Raw genomic sequence first — 27354 nt, 5'->3', positions numbered from 1 at the left:
GACCAGGATAAGCACCTGGCTCCTTCCTTCAGATCAGCGCAGTGCACCGGCCGCAGCGGCCACTGGAGGGTGAACCAATGGCAAAAGGAAGACCTTTCTCTCTGTCTCTTTCTCTCTCTCTCTCACTGTCCACTCTGCCTGTCCAAAAAAAAATAAATAAATAAAACTAAAAAAATAAAATTAAATTAAAAAAAAAAAGAAAAAAAGAAATGAGGGGCTGGCGCCGTGGCGCAGTAGGTTAGTCCTCCATATGGGTGCTGGTTCTAGTCCCGGCTGCCCTTCTACCAATCCAGCTCTCTGCTATGGCCTGGGAAAGCAATAGAAGATGGCCCAAGTCTTTGGGCCCCTGCATCCGTGTGGGAGATCGGAAAGAAGCACCTGGCTCCTGGCTTTGGATTGGCACAGCTCTGGCAGTTGTGGCCATCTGGGGAGTGAACCAATGGAAGGAAGACCTCTCTGTCTCTCCCTCTCATTGTCTGTAACTCCACCCCTCAAATAAATAAATAAAATCTTCAAAAAAAAAGTAGAAATGAAAATTACTGGCAAGAAATCAGAACTGCAGTTAAAATGCAGCTTGGGATGCCCGCACTCCTTATCCTAGTGCCTGGTTCAAGTGCTGGCTCCTCCACTTCTGATCCAGCTTCCTGCCAGTGCTCATCCTGGGAGGCAGCACTCATGTGGAAGACCTGGACTGAGTGCCTGGCACCTGCTGTCATCCTCACCCAGCTCTGGCTGCTGCAGGCATTTGGGGAGCAAACCAGTAAATGAAGATCATTCTTTGTCCTCTGCCTTTCAAATAAAGTGGGACAAATCAATAAAATAATAAATAATTTAAAAAGCTATCACTTAAAAAGAGGAGGAGATTCATTATATTAGATATGTGAGATTTGAATATAAAAAATTTAGTAATATAGACTTGTATACTCTAGAATATCAAATCACACTCTTGAATATTCAAACTCAATCTATAAGCAAAGCATGGAAAACAAAACACAACATAAATTTAAAAAGAAAACATGAATTCTCCATAATGTAGAAAATATTAACTAGTCAAAATAGAGAGTAGACTAAAAAGAGATAAAAAAGGTAAACCAGATGATTTTTCTCATTCTTTACAGTGGCAAGCTAATAAACACTCTTAGGTTGCTACTGAAAGTTCTCGAAACTGGTCACCTCAAGATAAAAGTATTGAGGCCAGTGCTGTGGTGTACTAGGTTAAGCCTCCACCTGTAGCACCAGCATCCTCTATGGGCACCAGTTTGAGTCCTAGCTGTTCCACTTCTGATCCAGCTCCCTGCTGATGGCCTGGGAAAGCAGCACAAGATGGCCCAAGTGCTTGGGCTTCTGCAACCGAGTGGGAGACCTAAAGCTCCTGGCTCCTGGCTTTGGGTTGGCCCAGCTCCAGCCGTTGCAGCCATTTGGGGAGTGGATCACTATGGCATCAGAAGGTAATGTGTATACTATATATTTCACAGTGGGCAGCGTACACAGTAACATTGGAAGAATTAAGATAAAGGGAGATAAGTTGTCATGATGGTAACCACCAGAAACAGAAAGGGAGAGCCACCACATCTGAAAAGTAGGATTAGGAGACACCAAGGAGATATCCAGAAAGCTAAATAACTATACCACCTGTCCAGTACTTTTATGACATATAAATGAAGATACTTCAAAATGTTAGTGGGGGGCCGGAGCTGTGGTGTAGTGGGATAAGCCTCTGCCTATGGCACCATTATCCCATATGGGTGCCAGTTTTGAGTCCCAGCTTTTTTTTTTTTTTTTTTTTTAATTTTATTTTTTACAGGCAAAGTGGACAGTGAGAGAGAGAGAGACAGAGAGAAAGGTCTTCCTTTTGCCATTGGTTCATCCTCCAATGGCCGCCGTGGCCGGCGCACCGCGCTGATCCGAAGGCAGGAGCCAGGTACTTATCCTGGTCTCCCATGGGGTGCAGGGCCCAAGCACTTGGGCCATCCTCCACTGCACTCCCTGGCCACAGCAGAGAGCTGGCCTGGAAGAGGGGCATCCGGGACAGAATCCGGCACCCCAATCGGGACTAGAACCCGTGTGCCGGCACTGCAAGGCGGAGGGTTAGCCTATTGAGCCGCGGCGCCAGCCGAGTCCCAGCTTTTCTTCCAATTTAGTTCTCTGCTATGGCCTGGGAAAGCAGAAGATGGTCCAAGTGCTTAGACCCCAGCAACTGTATGGGAGACCTGGAAGAAGCTCCTGGCTCCTGGCTTCAGACTGGCTCAGCCCTGGTCATTGGGGCCATTTGGGGAGTGAACCAGCGTATGGAAGACCTCTTTCTCCCTTTCTGTCTGTAATTCTACCTTTAAAATAAATAAATAAAATCTTTAAAAAAATATTTGTGTAAAATGGGCTAGCGTTATGGCACTGTGGGTTAAACTGTTACCTGTAATACTGGCATCCTATATTAGAGAGCTGGCTTGAGTCCCAGCTGCTCCATTTCTAATCCAGCTTCCTGCTAATTCACCTGGGAAGGCAGTGGATGATGGTTCCAAGAAATGGGGATGCTGCCACCCATGTGGGAGATCTGGATGGAGTTCTTGGCTCCTGGCTTCAGCTTGGCCTAGCCCTGGTCATTGCGGTCACTTGGGGGAGTGAACCAGCAGATGGAAGGTTTCCCAGACCCCCCGTAACTACCTTTCAAATAAATAAATAAATAAAATTTTTAAAGTTTGTGTAAATGGAATTAAAATGTTTATTTTAGTGAAAAAAATCATTAAATAATTTTTTATTTTAGATTTATTTATTTGAAAGTCAGAGTTATAGAAAGAGGAAGAGACAGAGACAGAGGGCCTCCATCTACTGGTTCACTTCCTAGATGGCTGCAGAGGGCTGGGCCAAGCTGAAGCCGGGAGCCAGGAGCCCCATCTGGTCTCTCACATGGATAACAGGGGCCCAAACACCCATGCCATCCTCCACTGTTCTTCCTAGCCCACCAGCAGAGCACTGGATCAGAAGCAAAGCAGCTTGGATGAAAACTGGTCCCACACCGGATGACAATGTTACAGGTGTTGGCTTTACCCACCATGCCACAATGCCAACCAAAATTTTGAAGTCCATGCATAGTTTTTTTTAAAGATTTATTTTTTTATTTGAAAGTCAGAGTTACAAAGAGAGAGGGAGAGAGTGAGAATCTCCCATCAGTATGGAATGCCAGTGTCACAGGTGGTGCCTTTACCCACTATGCCACAGTGCTGGCCTCAAGTATTTTCATAACACGAGTTTTCCATGAACTTGTTGAAGATTTCCTTGGACTATATTATTTGTGTAATAAAATAATTAACAATATGAATAAAGTTATCAGGGAACACAGAGCACTTTGGATTTCCTTAATTCCTTGAGTTTTCCCACATGTACATTCAAAACAAACTTTTAAAAATACTGTTTCTCATTTCCATCTCAAACTCCAAAGAATTCCATGAGATATTTTTATGTAATTAACAATTTTTCTATAACATAAATAATGGTAGCATTTACCTGGAAAAATATACACATTGTTTCCTTGACCAGGGGTAAAGACACGCCCATCTTCCAGTTTCACTGGCCCAAATGGACTGCCACTGGCAAACAAACACCGTCCCTGTTAACGAAACGGAATAAGCTCAATTTTGTTGTTTAATGTGGATGAGAAAATTGAGGGGAATTCATACAAAATTAAATCCTATAGTAAAGCATGTTGATATATTACCTGGAAACAAGGGAATAATTTACTGCATAGCATAACCCTATCATTAAAATCCTTTCACTGGGGCCAGAGCTATGGCGTAACCAGTAAAGTTGCCACCTGCAGTGCCAACACCACATGCGGACGCCAGTTCGAGTCCCAGCTGCTCCACTTCCTACCCAGCTCACTGCTAATGTGCTTGGGAAAACAGTGGAAGATGGCCCAGGTCCTTGGGCCCCTGCACCTACATAGGAGAACCAGAGGAAGCCTCAGGCTCCTGGCTTCAGATCGGCCCAGGTCCGGACATTGGGGAGTGAACCAGCAGATGGAATACCTTTCTCTCTCTCTACCTCTGCCTCTTTGTAACTCTGCCTTTCAAATAAATAGAAAATCTTAAAAAGAAAATCCTTTTATTAGAATGAGGCTCATTTTGTACGCAGTATATGCATGTTCACATACAATTCAAAAATGTCCATTTATAAATTTTAAGAACCAACAATTTCATTGCTTTTAAAACACTTTTAAATGTAGATAGCCAATAAATGCCACTGCACATAATGTACTAAGTATATGAGAATGAAGGGGGAAATCTCAAAATTCACTGACTGTAATCTGTTGCTACTAGCTTCCTAGCAGATGCTTTTTGTATTTGTTAATTCAGTTAATTCAGCCCTTATAAAAACACCAGGAGGTTCTTATCATCTCCGTTCCATTAACTTTGTCTTAAAAACAAAAACAAAAAAACCCTATAAAATTAAAGCTTTGATATTTTCAAGTACTTTGTAAAAACATCATACACTGAGGTGGGCGTTTGGCCTAGTGGCTAAGACTCCAGTTAAGACACTGTGTCCCACATTAAGAGTGCCTGGGTTTGATTCCCAGCTCCAAATCCCAACTCTACTTTCCTGCCAACACAGACCCTGGAAGGTAGCAGGTGATGGTTCAATAACTGAGTCTCTGTCACCCATGTGGTAGACTTGGATCGAGCTCTGGTACCTGGCCCTCAGCCCAGTCCAGGTCATTGCAAGCATCTGGGGACTAAATTAGAGGATGGCAACACTTTCTTTCTGCTGAGAGATGGAGAGCGAGCAAGAATGTGTGAGAGAGCTACACATCAAAATTACAGAACTAAAACCTGTACCCAGAGTTTTTTCTAACTCCAATGCCCATGGTCTTTCTATTAGCTTTAATATCCCTTAGTGGATAGTTTGTAAAACCAACGTATAGTATAACCACACTGTCATTCCAGGAAAGAGGCAATTGCCTTGTTAAAGAAAACTAAGTCTCCTAATTTGCTGTGTCCATCCTATTTTAGTACTAAGCTCCATAAGAGCATATAACAAATGTTAATGGCACATTCAGTGTCTCTAAAAGAGATGCACATGCAATTGAAATGTATCAGAAAGATAACTTATAAAACAAAATCCTTTACCATCATCCTTTCCTCACAAAAGACAGAGCAAAAAGAAAATGATACAGCTCTCTGGTCATTTGCAACAAAACGGAGGAATCTGGAAAACATCATGCTGAGTGAAATAAGCCAGTCCCAAAGGGACAAATATCATATGTTCTCCCTGATCAGTGACAACTGAGCATCTAAAAGGAAACCTGTTGGTGAAATGGACACTTTGAGAAACAATGTCTTAATCAGCCCTTGTCCTGACTGTCGAGTAATAACTTACTATTTTATTCCTTTTAGTATTTTTTGTTCTACTTAATACCATTGATTGAACTCTATAATTAACACACAATTCTTCTTATTTATTTAAATTTAAATGAAAAGTGATCCCTGTTAAATATAAAAGTGGGAATAAGAAAGGGAAGAGATGTACAGTTAGGCACATGCTCACTTGGACTTACCCCTAATCGTAGAACTAGAAACGTGACAGGGGATTTCAATTCAATCCCATCAAGATGGCATGTACCAATGCCATCTTACTTGTTAAAGTGATCATTTTAAGTTCATAACTGATTGAAAAAGATAAGATTAAGTGTCAAAGGGATTACATAAATAAGACCAGTGTCTGCAAATAATAATTGATAGAATTAAAAAGGAGAGAATGATGCTTCATTGGAAGTAGGACACGCAACAGACTCATAGAATGGCAAATGCCCTAAACAGCACTCTGGCCTCAGAATCAGCCCTTAAGGCATTTGGATCTGGCTAAAAAGCCCTTGAGAGTTTCACAGGCATGGAAAGCCAAGACACTGTGGCAAAGAAAACAACAACAACTACACAAAACACCTAAATGAAAATGAAAGATGTCTGTGAGTGAGATCCCAGCAGGAAGAACGGGCCATTAAAGAAGGAAGGAACTTTCTCTGAAGGGAAGAGAGAACTTCCACTTTGACTATGGCCTTTTCTAAATAAGATCGGAGTTGGTGAACTCAAGAGGCTTCCATAGTCTGGGCAGCTCATGACAAGAGTCTCAGGTGATTACTGACGTCATCAATAAGAATGTCAATTGTTAGATCAACAAAGGGAGTCACTGCACCTGCAACCCACGTAGGACCTCTGTCCTTCATGTGTTGTACTATGGGAATTAACGGTAAAACTACTACCCAAACAGTACTTTATACTTTGTGTGTCTTTGTGGGTATGATCTATTGAAATCTTTACTTAGTATTTACTAAGTTGATCTTCTGTATATAAAGATAATTGAAAATGAATCATGATGAAGAATGGGATTGGAGAGGGAATGGGAGATGGGATGGTTGCAGGTGGGAGGGAGGTTATAGGGGGGGAAAGCCGCTATAATGCAAAAGTTATATTTTGGAAATTTATATTTATTGAATAAAAGTTTTAAAAAAGAGAAAATGATTCTGCTCAGAGTTATCCTATCTTTGAATACTTAATGTATAACTTAAATAAGTCACATCTGAACAGTCACTTCACTTAGAAAATGATTACTTAAAACTGGAATATCTCCCCACAATAGGATGGACAAACTGCCATAATGCCTGATTATTAGAGTTACTGCAAGAGTTTACATACTGCTTCATCTTTTCTCTAGACCTGAAAATGTGTATTATACCAAGAGTGATTATCCTGTCTAGCAGAGTAGACCTTTGGCATGACTGGACTTAACACTTGAGAATCTGACCCTGGGCAATATGAAGGCCAATGGTGTATAGTAAGCATTACTTCTGCGCTATATGCTTTCTCTCTCTTTTTCAACTTTTAAAAATTTAAGGTAAACAAACTTCATGTAATACAATATACTTTCAATTGCAAAAGGATACAAGCTTCAGTGAAGAAGTTAACTGGGCTAATGGTGACCCAGATACCTGAGCCCTGCAACTCAATACAGCTATGTAATTTTCTTCTTATTCTACAGAGAACTGTTAAGACTCTTCCTATTCTAAACACAGCTCTACTTGAGGCAAAAAAAAAAAAAAAAACTGCTTTTGAAGATTAAGGTTATTTCATGGTTAATGTCATAAATGTTCCTATAATGATGTTCATAATAGCTTATTTTTGTGGCATCATTAATTTCAACAGTCTCATAAAATGCATTAAACAACACAGTACTTCCTGGGGAAAACATTACGTTCTCATGGCATCTGTGTATCTGGAGGTTTAAAAAGATCTTGGGAATCTTCTCTAGGCTGGCAAGACCCTACAGCAATCCACCTTCTTAGGGCCATCTTTTTCTTCTCTTTTTCTTCCCCATCATCAAATAAGAGCTTAAATGTGGCAGACCTTAATGGTAACTATTCTGAAGACCAAGTTGTCCTATTTGACCAACTGGGGATTAAAATACGAAAACAAATAAAAAATATTTCTTCACTGAGCAGCAGAGGGTGTTAGAGCAACACTAAGACGTTGCTCTGGTAAAAATAAAAGACAAAAAAGGGCTGGTGTTGTAGCATAGCAGTTAAGCAGCTCCTTGTGACACCAGCATCCCATATGGGCAATGGTTCAAGTCCCAGCTGTTCCACTTCTAATCCAGCTCCCTGCTAATTTGCTTGGGAAAGCAGCAGAAATGGCCCAAGTCCATGGGCCCCTTCACCCACATGGGAGACCTGGAAGAAGCTTCTGGATCCTAGCTTTGGCCTGACCCAGCATCAGCCATTGTGGCCATTTGGGGAGTGAGCAGATGGAAGATTTCTCTCTCTTTCTGTAACTCTGCCTTTCAAATAAACAAAAAATCTTATACGAAAAATAAGTTTTCTACACAAAAACTTACACCGTTATTTTAGGTAAAGCCAAGAAATAATGTATGTAAAATTAAATTGACATAATGCTTTAATTTTTTTTTATAAGAGCACAATTTCAAAGTTAATGGAAATTGTGAAAAAAATTTGAAACTCAAAGACAATGAAACACAGTGTCCTCCAACTGGTCTCCTTGGGGGAACTCAAACAATAATATACAATAACATTTACTGAAAATAATAAAAATAATAAAATCCTTAACAGTCAGAGCTGTTGTGGCCTTTTCGAGAATCAACTAGAAATGGAAGATCTCTCTCTGTAACTTTCAAATGAAAAACAAATTTTTTTTTTTTTTTTTTTTTGGATAGGCAGAGTTAGACAGTGAGAGAGATAGAAAAGGTCTTCCTTCCATTGGTTCACCCCCCAAATGGCCGCCACAGCTGGCGTGCTGCACCAATCCGAAGCCAGGAGCCAGGTGCTTCCTCCTGGTCTCCCATGCGGGTGCAGGGCCCAAGCACCTGGGCCATCCTCCACTGCCTTCCCAGGCCACAGCAGAGAGCTGGACTGGAAGAGGAGCAACCAGGACAGAACTGGCGCCCCAACTGGGACTAGAACCCGGAGTGCCGGTGCCACATTAGCCTAGTGAGCTGAGGCGCTGGCCTGAAAAACAAATCTTTAAAAAAAATATTAGCAATGGCTTATTTCTGAAGATAGGTATTGATACATAGAAACTGATTTTTACTATTCTCTCTGCTTTTGTAAACACTTGACACTTTCCATAATCAAAAATCTATTCTTTAAATAAGCAGAGACAAAATATTTATCATAGATTTATTAAGAATCCTCAAAGGTATAACCTAACAATTTTAACTGGTTATTCCTGTAAAGAAACCTTTAAAAATCATTTCCCAGCCGGCGCCGCGGCTCACTAGGCTAATCCTCCACCTTGCGGCGCCGGCACACCGGGTTCTAGTCCCGGTCGGGGCACCGATCCTGTCCCGGTTGCCCCTCTTCCAGGCCAGCTCTCTGCTGTGGCCAGGGAGTGCAGTGGAGGATGGCCCAAGTGCTTGGGCCCTGCACCCCATGGGAGACCAGGAGAAGCACCTGGCTCCTGCCATCGGAACAGCGCGGTGCGCCGGCTGCAGCGCGCTACCGTGGCGGCCATTGGAGGGTGAACCAACGGCAAAAGGAAGACCTTTCTCTCTGTCTCTCTCTCTCACTGTCCACTCTGCCTGTCAAAAAAAAAAAAAAAAAAAATCATTTCCCAGAGCCACTTAAACATCAACCACAAGAGCAATACAGAAAACAATTTCATGCCCCTACAGAACAGTTAAGACAAAAATCACTGCACTTAATGGTATATAACAGGTATGAGTAATTGGGACGTAACTTTGTGGTACTTGTGGCAGTGACAAAGAATCCAAAGCACTGAATCCCAATTTGGAAGAAAGTAAAAATTTGTGACAGACATCTGTCAGATGACCAGGAAAGACAGATGTCATGGGTCAGATGTCAAGAAAAGACAAACACAGATGGTGAAGCTACATTTGAAAAGACAAAGAACAAGTGCTTCATGAAATGCAAGGACGAGGAATCATGTTTACAGATAGATTATCCCTATGATATGTGATTTTAAGACCATCACTAAATTATAAGAATCAAATAAAAATTCTACAAATGAAAATTTTACAACTAAAATTAGACAATAACACATTAGGATAGCTGAAAAACAGAATCTGCGAAAGTGGAAGGTAAAACCAAGAAAATCACCGGAAAAATGAGACAAAGACAGAAAAAAGAACAATATGCGCAGCAAACAGTAAAAAATATATGTGAGTCTTGATAAACAAAAAAAAAGTCTGACTTTGTAACTGGAGCCCTAAGGAAGAGAGAGACAGAGAACGTGGACAAAGCAGACACATTACTTGGCTATTTTTCCAAAACAAAATAACAAACAACAACACAGCCATGGAGCAGACTCGGGAGAATTATATACCCTAGGCTGAATAAATACAAAGAAATCATACTAAGGTCTAGTAAAGGAAAATGGCTCAAAAGTCAAGACATGACGATATCTCAAGAGGAAAATAGAAATCAGGAAACAATGAAATGGAACCTTCTAAGTAGTGAAATTAAGGATCCACCAACTATTACTTCTATGCAGACTGAAAGCATCCTTCAAAATGAAGGAAAAGAAAAGAAAAAGAAATTATCAAGAGAATTTGCAGATCCCTACATAAGGAGAGTTCTGCGGCAGGAAGAAAAATGTTGCCAGACAGAGGCACAGCCATGTAAGAAGGGAGAAACAGCAGCAGCAAGAATTGTAGCACAGGTGACTCTAAGCAAGTAATTCTTGTATAAAATAAGTAATAATGACTTTTAGGCTTAAAATACAGAGAATTAAAATGTACAACAAAAATAGTATGAAGGCATGAAAACACAATCATATAGTTAATTACTCCTCAAGGTTGACATGAGCAGTAATTTACATCAGATTTTGATAATCCACGAGTACATGTAATAAGCACTAGGGAACCACTAAAAGAACTCCGCAAGAATGTACAACTAACCAGCTAATAGAAAACAACAGGTCTAATCCATTAATACATTGCCAGTACCTCTGTGAGTGTGTATGCTTCCTCAGGAGTACACTCAGCCTTTGTTGTAGGATTACTTAATGCAAATATTACAGGTCTTTCATTGATCCTGGCCATGGCTTTGATTACATCAGGAGTAAAGAGTCGGCCAGCACCAGCAACCCCTGTAAGGGAGAAAAAAAGAGACAGCTGCGTCACAGATGTAACAAAGCAGCCCCTATCAACACTATTTCTGGCAAAAGGCTTACTAGGACAAAGCACAAGTACTCATTCCCTCATTAAAAAGACGGATTTTGCATCGCTGAGAATGCTATAGGAACACAATTTCAAATCTGAAAAGAAATGCCAGAAGTTTCCACTTAAGTGCATATTGCAAACTATGTATGTAGTAAATTATGGGAAACAGAAAGGAGTACAGGATTCATCACTTGGTCTAATAAAGATGAAACTTACTACAACAGAAATAAGCCTCAAGGACATTAAACTAAGTAAAATCAGCCAGTCACAAAGAGATACTTGTCTGATTCCACTTGCATTCCTACAGCAGTCATATGCAGAAACAAACAGCAGAATCATGGCTGCCCGAGGTGGGCAAATGGAGAATTGTTGTCTAATGGCTATAAGATTTCAGTTTCACACAGTCCTGGAGACTATGTGCTCAACACCATGAATGCACTGTAGTGTCCACTTAAAAACATTTAAGCCAGCAAATTTTATGGTACGTGTACTTTTTCATAATTAAAACATTTTTAAGGGGCTGGCTCTGTGGCATACCAGGTTAAGCCACAATGCTGGCATCCCATAGGGGAGCAAATTCGAGTTGTGGCTGCTCCACTTCCAATCAAGCTCCCTGCTAATGCACCTGGGAAAGCAACAGAAGACGGCCCCAATGCTTGATTCCCTGTACCCACATGGAGGACCCAAAAGCAGCTCCGGGCTCGTGGCTTCAGCCTTGCATAGCCCCGGCTGTTGTGGCCGTTTGGAGAGTGAACCAGCAGGATGAAAGCTCTCCCTCTGTAACTCTTTCAAATAAATAAAAAATAAATCTTAAAAAAATTTTTTAAAATAAAATTTTCAGGTCCAGCGCTGTGGCGTAGCAGGTAAAGCCACTGCTGTTGTGGCCAACTGGGGAGTGAACCAGCAGATGAACACCTCTCTCTCTCTCTCTGCTTCTCTTTCTCTCTCTGTGTAACTCTGACTTTCAAATAAATAAATAAATAAATCTTTAAAAAAATAAAAATAAAATTTGCATCTCAAATATTAAATTGCTAAACTCTGTGGTACTTATCACAAAATAATAAGAATTCAGCAGGCATAAAATACCATCTGGACTACAGCAATAAACCTTCTTGATACAGCTGTTTCATCTTTTATTAAACCTTACCATCTGGGTAGGCTGGTAAGCTCAATTGGTTACAAGGTGGTGCTAAACCTTACCATGTCCCAGACCCTATATTAGACCATCAGAGCATAAAAATGAGTATACCACAGGCAGCTTAAAGCAAATAGAAAATCAGAAAATTGTAACAGGTGCTAGGACAGAAGCACAACTTGGGGACATGAGGAGCTAGGCAGTGGTGCCTCAGCTGAGCACTCACTCAATCCACCCACTAAGAACGCTAACATTTAAAAACTATCTTTTTTGTTTCCTTGACCCTCTAAGGGTGGGGAGACTCAATGGACAGATTCTTGGGTATCCATATACAATTTTCAGAGAAATAAACTACAGAGATTTAAGATCCCTTTTGCTGTGTTAGGAAAAAAAAAAAAAAAAGCCATGAGTTCTATTGCAATGAGGAAGAGAATACAGATACTCTTTTCCTGACCACAAGAACTTACTCTTTATGACCATACTATACTATTAAACAATTCAGTAGAGTTCCTGCATGCAACTGATAAAATTACAAGGGTTGTAGATTCAAATCTCACAGGTATATAGTAAACCAAGTAGCTCCACTTTAAAGAATTTGACATTTTCTGCTGAGAACATCATGCCATGTTGGCATAGTCTGATGCAGGCTGTACAATGTCTGCCTCAAACCCATGGAAAGTTTTCATCTTTGTTGCAAAAGAAGATCTTTGACTCTGCGTAAGATTTTTCTGGTACAGTCTGTCAAATAACCTTTGGCTTCTTCAGGTTTGAGCCCAACAGTCAATTTATGAACTCTAAAAGCAAAACACAATTAGCTGCATAGCTTCTAGCACTTACAAGTATAAGCAACATCTATTAACGTTCACGCATGCAATCAAAAAGCTATCACAGAAAACATCACACATGCTGAAAGCTAGGTTAAATGCAACATTTCGAACAATTACACATGATATTATGATTGGCAACATACAGTTATGTAATAGGACTATTTACTAACAACTTTACTTACCAATTATAGCTGATGGCTTAAGTATATTCACTGCATCTTCAAAAGTACCAGGCATGCTCTCTGGGGCTGAGTGAGCAAATGGTTCCTGATGACTGTCTATTTCAGCTTCCCGCCCCTGCAGTTTTCAGTGAAACACAACACTTTCAGTAAATGCATACAGAGAATCCAGTGAGAAGACATCATTATGGGTGACATACTGACCCCACACAAATGTCTTTCTAGGGGAGAACATTTGGTGCAGAGGTTAAGATGCTGCCTGAGAAGCCCAAATCTTATGTCATATGTCTGGGTTCAAGTCTGGACTCTGCTCTTGATTCCAGCTTCTTACTAATGGACATTCTGGATAGCAGTAGTTGATGGCAGGGAGACCCAGATTGAGGTCCTCGCTTCTGGCTCGGCCTGGCTCAGCTCAAGCTATTGCAAGCATTTGGGTACTGAACCAGCAAATGAGATATTTGTCTGTCACTCTACCTTTCAAATAATTAATTTTAACAAGCATAAATTCCATTATACCCAGAAACTTTGTATTTCTTCTCAAAAGTTCCTTTACTCTATGAAGTCATACTAAATCCCAGAAGGCACAAAGGCTTACAATCCTTTTACTGGGCTAGAAGAGAGAGATACACACTCCAATGCTGCAGATGAACAGGGATTCTCACCATGCTGAGGAAACACAGGACATCCATCAATAGTATATTCCTTCCAGACCTGACCTACCAATATGACAGTCACAAAACATCTCAGGAAAACTGACCTTGCACAAAGGGATCACATAAATAAGACCAAGTGTCTGCTAATAACAACTGATAGAATTAAAAAGGAGAGAACGGGCACAGTAGGTTAATCCTCTTCCTGTGGCGCCAGCATCCCATATGGGTGCCGGTTCGAATCCCGGTTGCTCCATTTCCAATCCAGCTCTCTGCTCTGGCCTGAGAGAGCAGCAGAAGATGGCTCAACTCCTTGGGCCTCTGCTCCCACGTGGGAGACCCGGAAGAAGCGCCTGGCTTCCAATCAGCGCAGTTCCAGCCATTGCAGCCATTTGGAGAGTGAACCAACGGAAGAAGACCTCTCTCTCTGTCTCTCTCTCTCACTGTCTGTAACTCTACCTCTCAAATAAAATAAATAAAATCTTAAAAAAAAAAAAAAAAAAAGGAAAGAACAATCCAACATGGGAAGCAGGGCACACAGCAGATTCATAGAATGACAAATGCCCTAAACAGCACTCTGGCCTCAGAATCAGCCCTTAAGGCATTCGGATCTGGTTAAAAAGCCCATGAGACACTGTGGCAAAAAATGACCTAAATGAAAGATCTCTGTGAGATCCCAGTGGAAAGAAGGGACCATCAAAGGAAGAGGTACCTTTCTCTGAAGGGAGGAGAGAGCTCCCACTTTGATTATGGGCTTATCTAAATAAGGTCAGAGTTTGTGAACTCAAGAGGCTTCCATAGTCTTGGCAGCTCATGGCAAGAGCCTCGGTGATCACTGACATCATAAATAAGAGTGTCAATTGTTAAATCAACAACAGGAGTCACTGCACTTGCTTCCCTCTGTCCTTAAAGTGTTGTACTCTGAGAATTAACAGTAAAACTAGTCTTCAAACAGTACTTTATACTTTGTGTGAGTGCAAACTGTTGAAATCTTTACTTAGTATAGAGTTGATCTGTATGTAAAGATAATTAAAAATGAATCTTAATGAAGAATGGGATGGAGAGGGAGTAGGCCATGGGATGGTTTGGGGGTGGAAGGGCAGGTATGGGGGGAAGAACTGCTATAATCCAAAAGTTGTACTTATGAAATTTATATTTATTAAATACAAGCTATTAAAAAATTGACCCTGCAAAAAGAATCACCAAACCAATGATGTATCAGCAAAAATATATATCCCTCCAAGAGCCTTCAAACGATGTGCTGTCTTATAATTCTTGCATTTCCTACACTAACAAATATGGTAGCTACAGTCCCCTAGGGGAGACAGCACAACTTAAGTGATTTGGGCTTCACTGCCAGGGCACAGGGTTGAATCTCATTTCCACCATCCACAAGCTGAGGATTTTGGAAAAGTCTCCTGTCCTTTAAACGCAGTCTCTTCATGTGTCAAAATTCACAAGATTTTTGAGAGGATTAACGGAGATAATACATGAAGTCTTATTGCAAAGGCTAGCGCATTTTAAACTACAGGTATTCTGAGTGTAATTAAAGCACTTGAGATGTTTCATACACTAACTTTGAGACAACTTGTTCCACAAATGAAGTGGCAAATAACAGCTGTATCCTTCCCACATACACATAAAAACACATCAACATTATGAATGGGACAGGTTCCACCGTGAAGCACTTTACTCACCTTTCACTGTGTTACACAGTGTAACATCTATGACATTCTTGAGCTAATAAAAAGCATGATCAAAGAAGGCCTAAAGGGTACTAAGTCAATCTGGGAGAAAAGCTCTGTATTATCCTAGAACTGGTTTAAGAAATACAGAATTTTTTTTAAGGCAAAGGGGTCCACAGATTTTTATAAGATGGCTATAGGGGATTATGATCACCAAAGAGTTTAGGAATTTCTCCTCAAATATCAGATTACTGCTTATCATTTAATTAGGATGTTCCAAGTTCCCATTAAAAACCTAGGTTTAGGCCGGCACAGCAGCTCAATAGGCTAATCCTCCGCCTGCGGCGCCAGCACTTGGGTTCTAGTTCCGGTCGGGGTGCCAGATTCTGTCCCAGTTGCCCCTCTTCCAGGCCAGCTCTCTGCCGTGGCCCAGGAGTGCAGTGGAGAATGGCTCAAGTCCACGGGCCCTGCACCTGCATGGGAGACCAGGAGAAGTACCTGGCTCCTGGCTTCGGATCACCGTGATGCACCGGCTGCAGTGCGCCGGCCACAGCAGCCATTGGAGGGTGAACCAACAGCAAAGGAAGACCTTTCTCACTGTCCACTTTGCCTGTCAAAAAAACAAAAAACAAAAAACAAAAAAAAACCCTAGGTTTAGGCCAGCACCGTGGCTCACTAGGCTAATCCTCTGCCTGCGGCGCCAGTACTCCGGGTTCTAGTCCTGGTTTGGGCACCGGTTCTATCCTGGTTGCTCCTCTTCCAGTCCAGCTCTCTGCTGTGGCCTGGAAGGCCCAAGTGTTTGGGCCCTACACCCACATGGGAGACCAGGAGGAAGCGCCTGGCTCCTGGCTTTGGATTGGTGCAGCGCGCCAGCCGTGGCGGCCAGTTGGGGGGTGAATCAACAGAAGGAAGAAGACCTTTCTCTCTGTCTCTCTCTCATTGTCTAACTCTGCCTGTCAAAAACAAAAACAAAAAACAACCACCTAGGTTTAGAAGGGTCAAATCCTCACACAATCACACACAATCATACTTGGACAATGGGTATTTGATCTCTTAAGAGCCAGAGAACAAATAAGGAGTCTGGAGCCAACACAGAGACAGTTGACTGAAGCATGAGGCAAGTCTTTAAAAGGGGCAAGAGTGGGAATCTGCTGAGACTTAAGATTCCTTTTGCTGTTAAAAAATAAACCAAAAAACCAGGAGTTCTAAACAACAAGGAAGAGAATACAGATATACTTTTCCTGACCACAAGAACTACTTGAGATGTTTCATCTAATACACTAATTTCCTCATTTCATCTTTTTGGTACTAATAGAATACTGGTACTAATTAACAAGAAAAAGATGGCATGGGTTTGGCGCTGTGGCGCAGTGGGTTAAAGCCCTGGCTTGAAGCGCCGGCATCCCATATGGGCGCCAGTTCTAGTCCCAGCTGCTCCTCTTCCCATCCAGCTCTCTGCTATGGCCTGGGAAAGCAGTAGAAGATGGCCAAAGTCCTTGGGCCCCTGCACCCACGTGGGAGACCTGGAAGAAGCTCCTAGCTCCTGGCTCCTGGCTCTTGATCAGCGCACCTCCAGCTGTTGCACCCATCTGGGGAGTGAATCATCAGATGGAAGACCTCTCTCTCTCTGTCTCTCCTCTCTCTGTAACTCTTTCAAATAAATAAAATAAATCTTAAAAAAAAAAAAAAAAAAGATGGCACAACTGGAGCAAATGTCCACTGAGACAGCTTGCTCCACAGATGAAAATGGCAAATTACTGCTGTATCATTTCCACAGCAGAAGGCCACTGGTACAACTGGATAGTCCAGTGAGACGAGATTAAGAAATGCTAAGATTTTAAAAAATCTAACTAAAAATACACTAGTAAAAACCACACCACTGGGCCAGCATGGCACAGAGGGTTAAGCTGACACCTGCTATGGCAGAATCCCATTTGAGAGAGGGTTCAAGTTCCAGCTGTTCCATTTCCAGTCCAGCTCCCTGATAATGTGCCTGGGAAAGAAGCAGAAGGTGGTCTGAGTGTTTAGGCCCTTGCCACCACATGGGAGACCTACATGGAGCTCTGGATGCCTGGCTTTGGCCTGGCCATTGTGGCCCTTTGGGAAGTGAACCAGTGGATAGAAGCTCTCCCCTCCTCTGTTTCTACCTCTCTAACTCTGTCTTTCAAATTGATAAATAAATAAATCTTAAAAAAAAAACAAACAAACATATACACTGCTCTTCTGCTTCTCCAGGTTTTAAACACCTTACCTTAATTAATAAACCATATTTGTCAAACATCCAGATTTTCTTTTGTGCTTCTTCTTCTGAGAGGCCATTTTCTACCATAGACATAACTATAAGATTTGCAATTCCAAGAGCTGCCTGTCCAACAAAACAGAAATTCAGAAAGTAAAGACTACAGAATGATGCAATGCTTAAATTTCTTTATACATGAAGATTATGTTACAAAGGATATTTGGTTTATTTTTCCCTTAAAAACCACACAAAAGTTAATCCTTTGTGATATTCTCTCTAAAATTTAAATTAACTATTTTATAATAGAGATTTCAAATTCATTTTCTATTTTGACAAAATTATAACCTCATCATGTTCTTTGAAAACAGCATGAACATGTCCAATTTTCCAATTCTAAATAGGATTAGTGTTGGTTTTAAACTGAAAAGCTTACAAAAACTTACCTCTCCTGCTCCAAGAAATAAGATTTTGTGTTCTGAGATGGGTTTACTGATCACTTTTTGTGCTGCAAGAAGACCTGCTAAAGCTACTGCAGCTGTTCCTGTAATAAAAATTAAGAATTAAATTAAAAAGGACATGTTTTTAAGAAGTAGGAATCAAAATATTTTTTAAAAGTCTGATTTTTGCTTTACCTTGAATATCATCATTAAAAGTACAATATTTTTCTCGGTATTTCCTCAAAAACCTGAATGCATTATGATTCCCAAAGTCTTCAAATTGAATAAGTGTGTTCCGGCCATATCTAAAAACAGCAAAATACATAATGCTTGTGTTGAAAATATATTAAACAGCTTTCCTGTCTACTATCCCTTATGTTAGCATTTAAAAATAATGTATTATGGTACTTCAATTAAGGCCATGTGGACATTTTCAGTCAGTGAAAGATTAGACCCAAAATATTGAAATCTATTAGACATGATAAAAAAAAAAAAAAAAGTACTGGTGCTTAAGAACCATGTAGTGCCATGATGGGTCCAGGGGCTATCGATTTTTGTTACCATTTCCAAGAGCCCAGGAGGGATACTCAGCATACTTAAGTTCTACATAATTTCCTAAACTGAAGAGACTCTTTTTAATCTCTTAATCTCAAAAAGTGTGTATTTGGCATGCATAGTCTTATTACATCAATAGCTAAACAGCATCAAAGGAAAGTATATATGAAACAGTTCAGAAAATAACTGTATTCCGATATTGGTGACATCAATCATCTGGGTGAGCAGTGATAATGAGGCAAGGCCTGAAAAGGAGGCAAGACTTAAGTTGGTCCCTAAAAGAAGAACAAAAAATAAAGAGGTAGAAAGAAAGCAAGGTATTCTTTGGTGACCCTGAATTTTCAACAGTCGTAGCTATATGCTGCAGTTTACAAATGGTCTTCAAAAAGTTCAAGGAAAATGCACGTTACAGATTTTTAAAAAAATTTTTGCACTAAGATAAACATTTTTTAATTTAATTTTCCATAGCTTTGGGAAGTATGTTTGTATACTAAAGGATAAGACGTAAGTTGGCTGGGGTCAGATACAGGAGAATCCTGAATACCAAATCAGAGACAGAGACATTTTTCTGCATCCCACATAGAATTGCTGAAGGTTGCAGAGGAGGGAAGAATCCACATGAAGACCTTAAGGAAAATAAACCTACCAGTGAGAGGTAGCACAAGTGGGTGTGGAGTGAGACAAGAAAGACAAGAGAAGCAGCTAGGAGGCCACAGTATGGTCAGGAGAAGGGTCCGAGGCAGAACGCACAGAGACAACGAAACGACAGGGAGAACTGTAAGACAGCAGAAGCAAAACCCGGTGTTGATGATAAGGACCAGCCTGGAAGCAAGGGAGAGGCTGCTCGCTGGCAAGGCAGCCTGGATGACCGTGTAGCTACTATTTGGTTGTCCTAGGTAGGAAAATGAGGAAAGAAAGGGAGATGACAATTTCTGGGAAGCTGAAAGGTTCAGCTTTAGGTATGTCAACTTTGACTCTGAAAAAGAGTGAGTTTTTGAGTAGCTTCTATGCACCAATAATTTAAAAGGCGGACCTTGGAGAGATGATAAAGGCAAAAAAAAGTTCCTATGGCAAGAGGAAGCCACTGACAAAATGAAGTGCACAATGAATTTGGTGTAAACATAAAGATGAACTGGAGAGAAGAGAAACTGGAGACGAGACAGCAAGGCTGTGGCAGAGGAAAATAGATGTAATCTGAGGCACCGAAGTGATTCTACCAACTGGGGTTGAACAATACCCAAGTGCATGAGGGTGCATGGTTCAGGAGGAAGGCTGAGAGAATATCAAGATCAAAAGTTTGGCAATAGGGCAGACACTACTGTCATTAACAGAGGTTGGGAATATCGAAGATTGGCTGCTTAGAGAGGGGAGAAATTAAGTTTGGGACACTAATATGAGTAGCATCCGAATGTCTCAATGGAAGATGACAGTGGTTAGAAATGCACACCTCAGAAACGCAGATGGCCTACAGGGAGGTGTTTTCAACAGATTTAAGAGTCACGTGCATAAAGGTTATGGCTTATACAGCTCAAGGAGAAGAGGACTGCACAGAAATCCACATCTAGTAAGACACAGCAAGAAGCAGCAGTGAAAATCACAAAGAAAGCTGGAAAAAAGACCAAGTTAGGGAAGTCTTCTAGCAATCAAGAGAGGAGTGCTTCAAGAACGGATGAGTGGGAAGACCTGGTCAGATGCTGCAAGGAGGGTGAGAGGGAGAGCACCAATGGCCAGAGAACTGAAAACAAAAGCCGTATGCGAACCTCAGTGGCATGGCAGGAGTGAGCTCTGATGCTAAGGACTAAAAGGAGGTCTGAGAAGTGAGTGCACACTTCCCTCAAGACGTCAGGAAACTCAGGAAGCAAAGCATAGCTCATCGGCAAGAAAGAATCAAAGCTCCCCCAATTTAATCTCCTGCTTATCTTCACAAGAGATACAGGAAAACAGAACTACCATTCCTCTCCTACCCCCAATTAAAGGTGCTTTCATACACTCCAACTGTACTGAAATACCTGTCAGTAATAGCTTTCATGAACTCATCAATCAGTTCATCATAAAGTTGTGAACGGTCTCGCTTCTGATACAAGCCCATGTAAAATGGATCTTTTAGGAGTGCCTACAAAAGAAGTCAAATGGAAAAAAATCAAAACCATTGATTACATAACCAGCTTAGACATAAATTACAAAATAGAAATATCACTAATATAATTTTTAAACCTTATTGTTCTAGTTCAAGAAACTTTTTTTAGAAAGATTTTATTTATTTATTTGAGAGCTAGAGTTACAGACAGTGAGAGGGAAAGACAGAATCCGCTGGTTAACTCCCAAAATGGCCACACAGCCAGAGCAGAGAGCTGGATCGGAAGAGGAGCAGCCGGGACTAGAACTGGCGCCCATATGGGATGCCAGCGCCACAAGCAGGGGATTAACCTACTGCACCACAGTGCTGGTCTCTCAAGAAACTTTTAATAGGCTTAATTTACTATTGTCTGTATAAATGGTAAAAGTGAGGCTTAAGAAAAAAAAGCATCTAATCACAAAATTCTCCTTAAATTATGTCTTTGAAAGAGGAATAATAACATTTCAAATAAGAAAATCAAAGGGGAAAATGGGTTTACTCACTATATTATCAGTTCCCACGTCAATACAGACAGGCAGGCACCTATCTGGCCGTATTCCTGCACATGCTGTGTACAAACAAAGTTTTCCTACTGGAATTCCCATTCCATAGACACCCAGATCTCCAAGACCCAGAATTCTCTCTCCATCCGTCACCACAACAGCCTTAATTACAAAAACAAAAATAAAAGAAAATCAAATTAGAAGTTGCCAAAAATGGGGCCCTAAAGAAAAGTATTTTTAAAAGATAGATTATCGTCACATAGTTTCACTCTCATTTCTAAAAATAAAACTGTTTCTTGGCTAACTTCCAATGAAAACCAACCAAGTGAACTTAAGATTCTAACATATTAACAAGAGAATTAACTAGATTTGATATTAACAAGAGATATTAACAAGAGAGTTAACTAGATTTGGTTTAGGACTAGAATGCTTGTGACTGAAGGGCCAACTTATTTCCAGAAAAACAATTTAAGGGAGAAGTGAACAGAATTCTGCTGAACAGCTTGCCCTGGAGAAAATACAAGTTTGCAAAGAAACAGCATGCTACTCCACCTTAATAACCTAGGCCCAACAGGAAAAGCCTTAGCTAGAGTAGAAGAGAAAAAGATCTAGAATAAAAAGACATACCAACCTACTACCATTTAAGATGAGATTGGGAGTTTAATTGTCTAATCACATTTTTCTAGATTATTCAAAGTGATTATTCACCAATGTCTACTTTGGTAAGGAAGACATATGTAATAAAAGCAACTAAGATTGTTGCCTGTAGTAAAAAAAAAAAATTCTACTGAATATCTTCAAATAAGTTATGATGTTTTATTTAAAAAAGACAATCAGATTGAACAAGGTTTATATTTGCTAAATTTGGTAAAGACCTAAATTAATCTTAGATTTAAAAGAAAGGCATAACTAATCCTCTCCAACACCATCTATAATAAGGTTTTGTGGCACTCTTGTGCATTTCTTCTACCCTTGAATAACAACAGTGAAATCGAAAAGGAATGTGGAGAAGGCAGGAGACACCAGTGGTGTGAACAGTGAGAAAGTTCACCTTGTGCTCTAGCTCCAATTTCTTACTCAGAGCCAAGCTCTATATCAGTAACTTATTTAATAACTATTACTATTATCATCATCTCAGATACAAAGCACTAAATCTGCACGTACATTAGTGCAAATAAACCAGAGCAACAATGGGAAATCATACTGGAGGATTCAGAAGTAACTTACATGGAAACAGAAAGCATTAGGCAAAGGAGGGTTGTGCTATGAGTACCTTAACATGATTTTCTGGCCAGTTATCCACAATTGATCTAACATGACCTCTGTCTGAGATTGAAATAAACAATCCCCTGCAACAGAACAAAAACACTTTTGCATTTCACAACAGTTTTTTGTTTGTTTCTAAGTTTTGTTCATAACTGGAATATTTAGATATGTTAATAAAACATCAAGACAAAGTATAATTTCCAAGTAGATCTTTGATAAGCCACACTGGTTTATTTTTAATCATTTCAATGACTTCCAACTGTAATTATATTGTTCACCCAGCTGCTGCAATGAAGGCAATTGTTAAATGATAGGATCATCTTACCCAAGAAGAAAACATCTACATTTCCTGTTCAAATAAATCCAACATACCTCTGGCAGAAACCAATGTAAAGAGAAACCACCAACACTAAAGGACTTAACAAGGCCAAGTAGACCACTGTTAAACCCTTTGCAACAGAAAATGGGAAATTTGAAATAACAAGGAGCAAGACAATTACAATGAATTCACATAAAAGATGATACACTTGAAGCATCAGAAAAAAGTAAAGTTATTTTTAATCAATAAAAACTGAATGTATTTGTCACACAATATATTGTTCTGAAGTATGTTTACACTGTGGAATGGCTAATGAAAAGTGATTTTAAATATGGTATATTGTTATCTAATTAAGACAGTTAATCCAAATTTCATAAAAAAAGGAAGCAAAGGGAGGAAAAGGCATAGAGAAAAAAGGAAAAATCTAGATTCTAGAAAACAGGTCAAACAGAAATGGTCCCCACTGCCCTTGAACTGATTCTTAATTTTCTAACTGGTATCTTCACTTAAGCATTATTATTATAGTCAATTAAGTTTAGTTCAGCCATTTCTCAACCAATAAATTCATTAAAGTGAGTTTTTTAAAATGCTGGTGTCCTACCACCAGAGATCATGATTTAATTGGCTTAGAGTTTAGATCAACCAACCGAGATTTACTGATCATAGTTTGCGTGAAAAATGAAGTAAAAAAGAAAGCACTGCATAAATGATACACAGGACCACCCAAAAGCCACGCTCTTCATGCCTCATGTCAGCTCCCATGCACATCAGAAGCCCATCAGGGCTTTCAGGAAATTTCCACACCTGGGCTCAAGCCTAGAGACACTAAAGCAGGGCAGGGTCCCGTTAGCAGCAGTTTTAGTTGGCCCGTATCGTCTGGATGGAGAAGCCCTGTCCCAGTAAGGCAGGACAGACCAGCTGACAACTGGAGCCTATCACAGAATGGTTCTAGATGCAGCCTACAGGCTAGAACAGCGGTGTTTCTCAGTGTCTTCCAGGGAATATCTATGTGCAACACAATCACTGAGGGCATACACTAAAACCTGGACCTCTAGGCCTTTTGCCTTTTCTTCAATCTTGGAGATGGAAAAGACAGAAAAGCTGGCATACGTTGACATTTTAAATAAGCCCCACATGTGTTTCGTGTGCACAGTGAAGTCTGAGAGCCATTGGAATACATGAGGGGAGACTGAAGATAAATGCTACCAGACCTTGTTTGAATTAATACATCTGTATCAGCTTGTTAGCTAAGCATGGGAAAAACACAAGGATTGAGGAAACTGTTACAAGTTTAAAGAAACAAGAAAATGCAAATTAAGAAAAAAATAGTATTTATATAACTCAAGGAAGTTTAGAAAGAAGCCATCATGGGGCAGGCGTCTGGCCTAGCAGTTAAGATGCCACATCCCATATCAGAGCACCTGGGTTCAATACCCAGCTGCGCTCCTGACGCCAGCTTCCTGCTGATACAGACCCTGAGATCCTGTCATCCACACGGTGACCGGGACTGAGCTCCTAACTCCAGCTGCAGCCCCAGCCAGGGGTCACTGTGTGCATCTGGGGAGTGAACCAGGGGAGCGGAGCTGGCTCTCTCCTATCAGTTTCTCCTCCATAGCTTTGTGACAGACACTGCTAATCTGTACTCAACACACAACACATCTGGAGGGATGCTCCTTACCAGTACTCTTCCCACTTAAAACACCTGGAGGTGCACAACTATTTAAAGTTAAAATTCAGGAAAAGCTTACTAAACAGAAATTAATGTTGACAAAAATGAGAATGAACCAACCCCTTACTTTGGCAAAATGGTCAAATATTTTAATGAAAATTCTAGAGAATCTGTTACCAGAATAAAGACTTTTATTTTTTGATACAAACAGCATACAATATTCTTCTAATAACCCAATAATTTAAAGAAGGTTAGGAATGAATGCTGCTATTTTTATATAAACAAATGATAATGTGGGATTTTTTATTAATCCTTTCTAATTCAAATTAAGCTTTTATAAAGTGGGAAATGTGATTCCAGTAAGACTTCCAGCCACAAATTAGGAACAAAATAGATGTTATGGAGGCTTTCTCTTACACAGTAATTATTTATATGTATGCTTTAAAAATATAAGCCTTACTTAGGTCTCCTAAAGATGTGTCCATACTGAGAGCAGGCAAGACCAACCGTTGGTGTGTATACAATTGGCATGAGACTTTCAATATCATCTTGCAATATCCTATAAAACAATTTCTCATTTCTTTCTTGTATTCCCATTATATAGATGTATCTGAAATAAAGCACAAGATAAAATGTCAGCCTACATTACATTAAAGGTTTTGGTGTCTAAAATTGAGCCCCGCCTCCACCCCCAAGAAATTCAAATCTCTAAATTATTATTACTTAACAGCTGGGATTAAAACCCAACAGAAATACAAATGTACTTAAATGGTAGACGATGATGAAACAGTAGGAACAGCAGCCAGCAGCTGCAGTTTGCTGTGAGTCGGGCTCTGTAAAAGGCACTGGGAACACAAAGGTTACCATGAGCCCCTCACCCTAAGAAAGCAATCTTCACAGAAACTGACAGGTGGGTGAAAAAGCAGAGTAAAGTAGCACTTATTCATATGTTGAGTATTAGCCATGTGCCAGGCACTACTCTGAACCCTAGGACTGTAAGAAGCGACCCCTATCCTTCAGGAGTTTGAGGACCAGTAGGGATAAAAGTAGTGAAGTCTGCCAAGAGCACAGAGGCAACACAAAGGAGGCAACAGCCAATTCATGCAAATGAATACAAAAGTAACATATTTTAAAGAATCAAGGTTAGCGACAGGCATTCGGCCTGGAGTTACAGACACCAGAGAGGATGCCCACTTCCCACTTCAAGTGCCTGGGCTCGGTTCCCAGCTCGTGCCTCTGCTTCCTGCTGGTGCAGTCCCGTGCATGGACCAGTGATGGCTCAGGGATTGCTACCACCTGGATTCAAGTCTTGGTCTAGTCCCAGCTGTTGTGGGCATTTGGGGAGTGACCAGCAGATGGGAGCTCTGTCTCTCAAGTAAATAATTTTAAAAAACAAAGTTTAAAGAATAAACACTGGCTTAGAAACCAGAAATCATCTGGAAGTAAATACGTTTAAAACAGATTCATTTTCTTTCCCCAAACTTGTTTCTTCTCCTATCTGACCAAACGGGAACCCCAGAGTCCATTTTTGAATTCTTCCTTCTCTACTTCCCTCACCCCAGTCTAATAAAACACCACGTCCTACAGGGTTTACATGCTGTCTCTCCAATCCATGCATTTCGCCCCCATGCTCACCCAGCCCAAGCCCATCATTTCTCGGAGACTCGTGACCTCCAGAGCCTTCTCCCTGTTCTTCACACACACAGCTTTCCTGGCATCAGTGCTTACTTCTCGCAAAAACCTTTGATCATTTCTACTCTCCTTAAATTTTACTGGCTTCCAAATGCCAGTAAAGTAATGTGCAAACTCCTAAAATAGTTAACGAGACTTCTGCCTCCTTTCCAGCCTCCTTTCCTCCACAATGACCTACTTCACGTCTTCAAAGGCAGCACAACTCTCACCTTGGAGTTGTACATTCGATGCACCCTTTGCCCGGTCATGCAGTTGGAGACTCATGCTCTCCACAAGCAGTTCAGGGGGAGCGTGCTCTCTGCACACTGCCCTCCTCCAGAGACACACAGGCGTCCTACTCCTCCTGACCCAACTCTCCCTCCTCTCCTCTTGACTTTCGGGTTTCCCTCCAGCCTAGACAATACCGTGAGACCAGGACCATCGCCTCACACACTTCTGTATTTCCAGGAGCTGGTGGAGGATGTGGTATACAGTTGATATGCAAACATTTGGTGTATAAATAAGAAGCGATCCATTCAGAGGAGGAACTGTAATTCCTACATAGCTACTCGAGGCAGAAATGGGATCAACAGGTAGACAAGAAGGGGGAACAGATTTTTCCTCAGTATAGGGAAACAAAGAACAACTGAACTAGTAAGATGGAAGAGGCAGCTTTGAGAAAGAGACAGCAGGAATGTTCAGAACCAACGACACCTCTCAGCCATTGGGCCAAAGCAAGCTGTGTGCCCCCGGCCCTCCTTGATATTCCACTCGAGTCACTTTTCTACCTGCCGCACAGTGACCTTGTCCTCACCCAGGACTGTCACGGCTCAGAGCTGGCGCACTCACCTTGACCCCCTTTCCCACCCAGCCTGCAACACTTTGGTCTCTTTCTCACTCTGCCTGTTCTCTACAACATACTGTTTAAAATGCAGCCAGAGATCACTTACTTCAGGAAGCTTTTCCTGATGCCCACAGCTGGGCGAGGTGCCTCTTTATGCTTTCAGAACACACAGCCTACACGTGTCATTTTCTCACCGCAGTGCAGAGGACAGTGCCATCACAGGGACGATCTGCCTCCTAGGAGCAGGACTGGGCCTCACTGCGCTGGTCACACATCCTGATCTGTCAGTGACAGTCCTGATGACACCTCTTTTACACGCTACAGGTCCTGATCTATTACCTCCCTTGTCCCCTCAGTGGCTAGGACAGTGCCACGCAAAGTGGGTGATCAGGGAAAGTAGTTGGATACAACGGGTGCAAATTAGACAGTATCCTCTATGCTTTATTCACACCTGAAATGCTCTCCTTTTAAGTAAGGAAGATGATTTCTGCTCAATTTTACTAATAAGGAACATGAGGGAATTATTCACTGAAGTGAAGGAAATACAATCATCATAAAGCAGTTAACTGAAAAAACACA

General features: G+C 40.9%; 1 protein-coding gene across 1 annotated transcript in view; it reads right to left on the bottom strand.

Annotated features, from left to right (window-relative positions):
- ME2 (malic enzyme 2) overlaps window positions 1-27354 on the bottom strand; it is a 69942-nt gene that overhangs the window by 11317 nt on the left and 31271 nt on the right. Inside the window, exons 4-13 of the mRNA XM_062201679.1 lie at window positions 24721-24870; window positions 22280-22355; window positions 21007-21168; window positions 20397-20500; window positions 18028-18137; window positions 17839-17936; window positions 17408-17521; window positions 12825-12939; window positions 10465-10607; window positions 3502-3604 (exon numbers count right to left, since the gene is read on the bottom strand). Of these exons, the coding sequence (XP_062057663.1) occupies window positions 3502-3604; window positions 10465-10607; window positions 12825-12939; window positions 17408-17521; window positions 17839-17936; window positions 18028-18137; window positions 20397-20500; window positions 21007-21168; window positions 22280-22355; window positions 24721-24870 (1175 nt within the window). The remainder of the gene's footprint in view (window positions 1-3501; window positions 3605-10464; window positions 10608-12824; window positions 12940-17407; window positions 17522-17838; window positions 17937-18027; window positions 18138-20396; window positions 20501-21006; window positions 21169-22279; window positions 22356-24720; window positions 24871-27354) is intronic.

This window comes from Lepus europaeus, chromosome 9, assembly GCF_033115175.1.
Source record: "Lepus europaeus isolate LE1 chromosome 9, mLepTim1.pri, whole genome shotgun sequence".
In the NCBI taxonomy this organism is placed as follows: domain Eukaryota; kingdom Metazoa; phylum Chordata; class Mammalia; order Lagomorpha; family Leporidae; genus Lepus; species Lepus europaeus.
The sequence above is the reverse complement of the archived record's forward strand: the minus strand, read 5'-3'. Positions and strand labels throughout refer to the sequence as shown.